At 41.0% G+C, this 5,416-nt stretch overlaps 1 protein-coding gene across 1 annotated transcript; it reads left to right on the forward strand.

Moving 5' to 3' along the window:
• The first annotated feature begins 2,153 nt into the window (after window positions 1-2,153).
• LOC137381212 (probable G-protein coupled receptor 139) lies at window positions 2,154-4,820 on the forward strand. Its single transcript, XM_068053591.1, has 2 exons — window positions 2,154-2,220; window positions 3,925-4,820. The coding sequence occupies exons 1-2, from the start codon at window positions 2,154-2,156 to the stop codon at window positions 4,818-4,820; spliced, it is 963 nt and encodes a 320-aa protein (XP_067909692.1).
• Window positions 4,821-5,416: the final 596 nt, after the last annotated feature.

Genomic DNA, 5,416 nt, shown 5'->3' on the forward strand with positions numbered 1-5,416 from the left:
CCCTGAGCTCAGCACATTCTCCACCATTTATGAATAAGCGGTCTCCCAATTAAAATCGTGATGAGGAGGAATTTCTTCCCTTGAAGGTTCCATCGGATTTAGAATTCACTTACCCGGCAGTCAGTGGAGTCTGGGTCATTGAATATATTCAACGCTGGTTTCGACCGACTTTTTATTTAGGAGGGAAAGAAGACTTACTGTTCTCTGGCGGGAAATTGGAATTACAGCCATGGTCAGATCAGCCATTATGGTATTGAATGCAGAACATGATCTATGGGCTGAATGGCCTACTCCCACTTTTATTTCTAAAGACCTTATCATCATAGGTGAAAGGTAAAGTGTTGCATCTCTTGCACTTGCATACAAAGGAGCTGCGGGCAAGCAAACCAGATCTTGGGTGTGACAGAAGATGAATACTGATATTTTGTTCGCGATTTTAGTTGGACATGGTGGAAATGGAGGAGGATGATGTGCTGAAGGTGGAGGCAGTTGGAATGGAAAGTGAGAATAAGTGAATTAATCTCATGGTTCTAGATGGTAGGAAAGCGGTGAGGACAGTCACTCGGGTGATGGAACAGATGCAGCTGAGGCCTCTGCAAAATTAATGTGAGGAATGCACGGTTAATGTGAAATGAAGAGACTACAAAAGCTCTGGTATGGAATATGGCCTCGTTGGGACAAACAGAAGGATGAGGAAACTGAGAGAATGGAAGTTATTATTTATGCAAAGTGGAGTTGGAGGAAGTGTGGTCAAGATACGTTGGGACAAACAGAAGGATGAGGAAACTGAGACAATGGAAGTTATTATTTACACAAACTGCAGTTGGAGGAAGTGTTGTCCAGATCACTGTGGAAGTTGGCGGATTATAATGAATATTGATGCAGTGTCCGTTCACTTAAATTGAGAGAGGGAATTCGTCGAAGAGAAGTGAACTGTCACAGGTGGACCGTTTTCAGGTGAAGGAGGTACAGATTTTAAATGCAATTTTGATTAAAGTTTCGAACTCGATGTGAAAGAAGGGGTTGACACAAAAACAATCATTGATGTATTGGATAAAGAGGTGGAAAAGGGAAAAATGTAGGTCGGACTGTGTGACGGACAGAACGATATTGACAATCCTACCATTGTGTCCCGTTCCAGGCACCGAACTTTGAGGAACAATGTGTCGTTTTCACAGCGGTTGTAGAAAATATTCAAGAGAAAATGCCAGGGCTGACAGATGTTTTATGCCGATAGATTAGAGAATCGGGGTTGTTCTCCTTAAAGAGGAAATTGAGAGAAAGTTTGATATAGAGTTTTTCCAAACCATGGCGGTTTAAACGGAGTAGACACAGAGAAACCGCTCTCATTGGCAGAAGTGCCGAAAACCAAAGGACACAGGTGGAACGGATTCTCAATAGAATCCATGGCGACATGAGGAAAACGTATTTTTGCACAGAACGTGTTTAGGATATGAAATGAACTACCTGAGAGTATGGTGAAGGCAGATTCAATCAGAAGCGAATTGAATAAACAACTGAAGAGAAAAAACAATGTAGGTCAGTGATGAGCAGATGTGGGAGTGAGATTAGCTGAGCTGCCAGTGCAGAGAGCTGACACAGTCAAGACAGACTAAATGGCCAACTGCTGTGTTGCAAGCATTCTATGTTCCTTTTTGTTTGAATATATGAATTGTTGAACGTAATTGCACAGATCTGAGAGCATCCAAAGTATAGGCAAACATCCCCTTGAGGCTTCTCTGATGTTTGGACCTTAATTTCTGAACAGTCATGCAGAGTGAAGGCCATCACTAAAACAACATGAGATCCAAAGATGGGGCTCATGATTTATGTAGGAATTCCTTGATTTCTATTTCACACAGCTTCCAGTTATGATTATTTGCTTATTGTGATCAGATTTGTCCAGTATTGGGGGTGGGGTTGGGTCCAATTCAATTTTCGTGGAAAATATATTCCATCAAGAGGTAATTAGCGCAACTGTCACAATCTGTTTGTTCAAGATTAAGAAAAACTGTTTGAACAATTTTGCAACCTCAGTATCCCCTTGGCGATCCGGGAGGCTATAAAGTTAATGCACTGGGAATGTGTCAGCTCAGAATGTACTTCAGAGATATTACCTGCAGCACGAACAGAACGATCACTCCAAGCAGAAAATGCATCGACCAATGCAATGGGTGAGGAACATATTCTATGTGATCCTTGCTATAATTGGAGTTCCTGGTAAGGATCTTTAACCAATGAAGTTTTGTAAATCTGTGTATGAGCTGGTTTCTTCCATGACCATGGGCATAAAAATATTACATGAGATCGAACGGTTACAGTTACACAGACACACATTCAATAATATAATTGCATCAATTTCCTGAATTATCAGTGCAGTTTTAATCTGTTGTCTCAACTGTTTCCAGCTCAAGGCACTCTGCATTGTAAAGTTATTGAATTATGTGGAATGTTGTGTTCTGTAGAATCAGAGATCAAAGTAGGAAAATCTCAGAGGGGAAGGAGTACAGCAGTTATCTGTTAATGTCGAACTATACTGTGTGTGTGCACTAACTGGAGTGTAGCACCTGACCTCAGCGATCATGTATTACTGGGAGTCTCTTTCACTCTGGAATTGCACTGACTGTGGCTGACTAAATGGTGTGGACCACGTTACACTAGGGACCATGTATTTCTTGGATTATCTGTCATTGTATTCAGTGCGGGTCCCCATCTTATTCTTACACGAAGTAGAGTTGGTAACATCATTATCAGGTGCTGATTAATTTCCTTCCCGAGCACGGCCCAGAGAAGCCTTTGGTCATGAGTGACTGCAATAATAAACAATCCTCTTCAATATTATGAAAAACATTGATGACTATGACCTGTTAATAAACATGTTAGCGATCTTACAGCACAGAAACTGGGCATTCGGCACAACTAGATCGCGACTGTCTTCCTGTTCTATATGAAGACATTACAGCTCAACTAATCCTGTCAGCATATCCGTCCAATCCTGCTCTCTCATGTACTGACCTCGCTTCTTCAGTTTTTCTTCCATTACAACTACACCAAGAGGTCTCAATTCCACGTTCTCAGCACTCAGAGTAAATAGGTCCCTCTTGAATTCCATCGTGAATTTATTGATGACCGTCTTATTTTGAGGAAATGCAGAACTAGTCACCAGCAAAGGCGGAAATATCAAATCTACGTTTTCACTCTCTAACCCCCATATAATTTTGAAGGCCTCTATTAGTTCAACAGGCATCATTCTCTGAACGACAGAATAGAGCCACAGCATATCCTAATAATTATAATCTCTCAGTTATGGTATTATTTTTGAGAGGAATATGGGAACCTGATGGTTACTCTGGATATTGCTCATCATGTGTAGTCCAGAAGAGTACCAATTATTTATGTGTTCAATCACCACCATTATAATAGGTTATTATAACACTTTTCTGTTAATGATATTCCTGTAGAAATGAAATCCCGTGCTGTGATCACATTTGCATTGACTCAGTAAATCCTCTTTTCAATTTAACTCATTTATACATCAGAGGAAATAGTCCAAGACGTATGTGTGCCTCCAATCCGAGGGACTGGTTCGAGTCAGGGAGGAATTTCTTCGACTCCAGGGAGTGATTCGAGTCTGGGATCGGTTCTTACAGTGGGAGTGGTTGGAGACCGGATGCAGGTCTCCAATCTACCCTTTTTTGGCGCCTCATTGCGATGTTTAACTTGCTGGCCAGCGTCTGGTGAACGGGGTGCTGTACCTCCCCGTCCAGGATTTGTTAAATCTGGAAGTGCTGGTGTTGAAGGCAGGTTGGGGTCATGGACCCGATCCCAATCCACACAATTTTGGTGCTAAAATCCTTCCTGGGTTGAGAAGCGGAGAATGTTTTTCAGTAATTTACAGCCATTTCTCCCTTCTCTCCTTTACAGTTAATTTAGTGTCAATTGTGATCCTGTCCAAGGGAAATTGCGGACTCTCCAGCTGCACCACCCGCCATCTGGTGGCCATGTCAACGGCAGATCTACTAGTCATTATCACTGATATCATACTCCGGAAAATGAATGATTATTATTTCCCATTAAATTTCCTGGACCTCACCTCTGTGTGTCGCTCTCGTTATTTCGTGATCCGTGCAGCCATCGACTGTTCCGTCTGGTTCACCATCGCTTTCACATTTGATCGATTTGTCGCCATTTGTTGCCAGAAGCTGAAATCAAAATATTGCACCAGGAAAACTGCCACTGTCGTTCTATCAACAACCAGCATTCTGCTCTGTCTAAAAAATATTCCCACCTACTTTAGATATAAACCTAGACGGGTAATCAACAATGTAGAATGGCGTTGCTCTAATAAGCGAAGCTATTTTACTGACCCTCGATGGATTGGATTTAGAATGTTTGAAAAAGCTTTAACACCATTATTACCATTCATTTTAATACTGTTGTTGAACGTTCTGACATTCAGACACATTTTAGTGACCAGTCGAGTTCGTCAGAGACTGAGGGGTCAGAGCAAGAAAGATAATCACAGTGACTCTGAAATGGAGAGAAGAAGGAAGTCTATGATCTTACTCTTCACCATATCTGGCAGTTTCATATTTCTGTGGTTGCTGTATATGCTAATTATTTTTGGTATGGGTGATTTCTTAGATGATGATTCTTACTATATTCTTGAAAATGTCGCATATATGCTGCGTAATTTAAATTGCTGTACAAACACATTTATTTATGTGGTCACTCAGTCCGAGTTCAGAGAGCAGTTAAAGAGCGCGGTGAAATATGCAGTTACATCAATTATTAAATTAATTAATAAACAAAACAACTGAGACCAGCTTAAAGATCCAGTGGTTAATGGACAAGAGGTAACCGCTAGAGGTCCAGAAGAGAATGGCCTGTAGGAGTAAAGACAAACAATAGTGCTGTCAGCGACGGGGGGAGGGGGGTCGAGAGCAAGAGGATCGGAAGTAAATTAGCAGAAATCAAAAAAGAAAACGAGCAGCGAGCAAAGGGAAAGAAATGACCTTCGTAAAGGGGTCAGAAGGAGAGTGTTTGCGCTCCCTAAAGAAACTGCTGTGAAAGAGGTTTGAACTGGATATTACACCGATCATTAAACAGGAACCATGTAGTTTTAATAAGTATGCTAACTGACTTGAACAATTAAATATATCTGCGGAAGAAAACATTTATCTTTAAAAACAACATTTTTCCTGATATTTCACTGGACACCTTTATTCTTAGTTGCATTGGCACCCTGGGAATGTTGAGGTGAATTGTTTATGATAATTGACATTGTTGATGAGAAGATGAAACGTTGCTTGAACAACTGCTTTGTATCTACAATATTTGTTCACACAATGACATGTTAACACTAGGAGCCTAGGAAATAAGAGATGCACCTGTTTTAGCGTACACCACTCTAATT

This window comes from Heterodontus francisci, chromosome 21 (genome assembly GCF_036365525.1).
Source record: "Heterodontus francisci isolate sHetFra1 chromosome 21, sHetFra1.hap1, whole genome shotgun sequence".
NCBI classification, from domain to species: Eukaryota; Metazoa; Chordata; class Chondrichthyes; order Heterodontiformes; family Heterodontidae; genus Heterodontus; species Heterodontus francisci.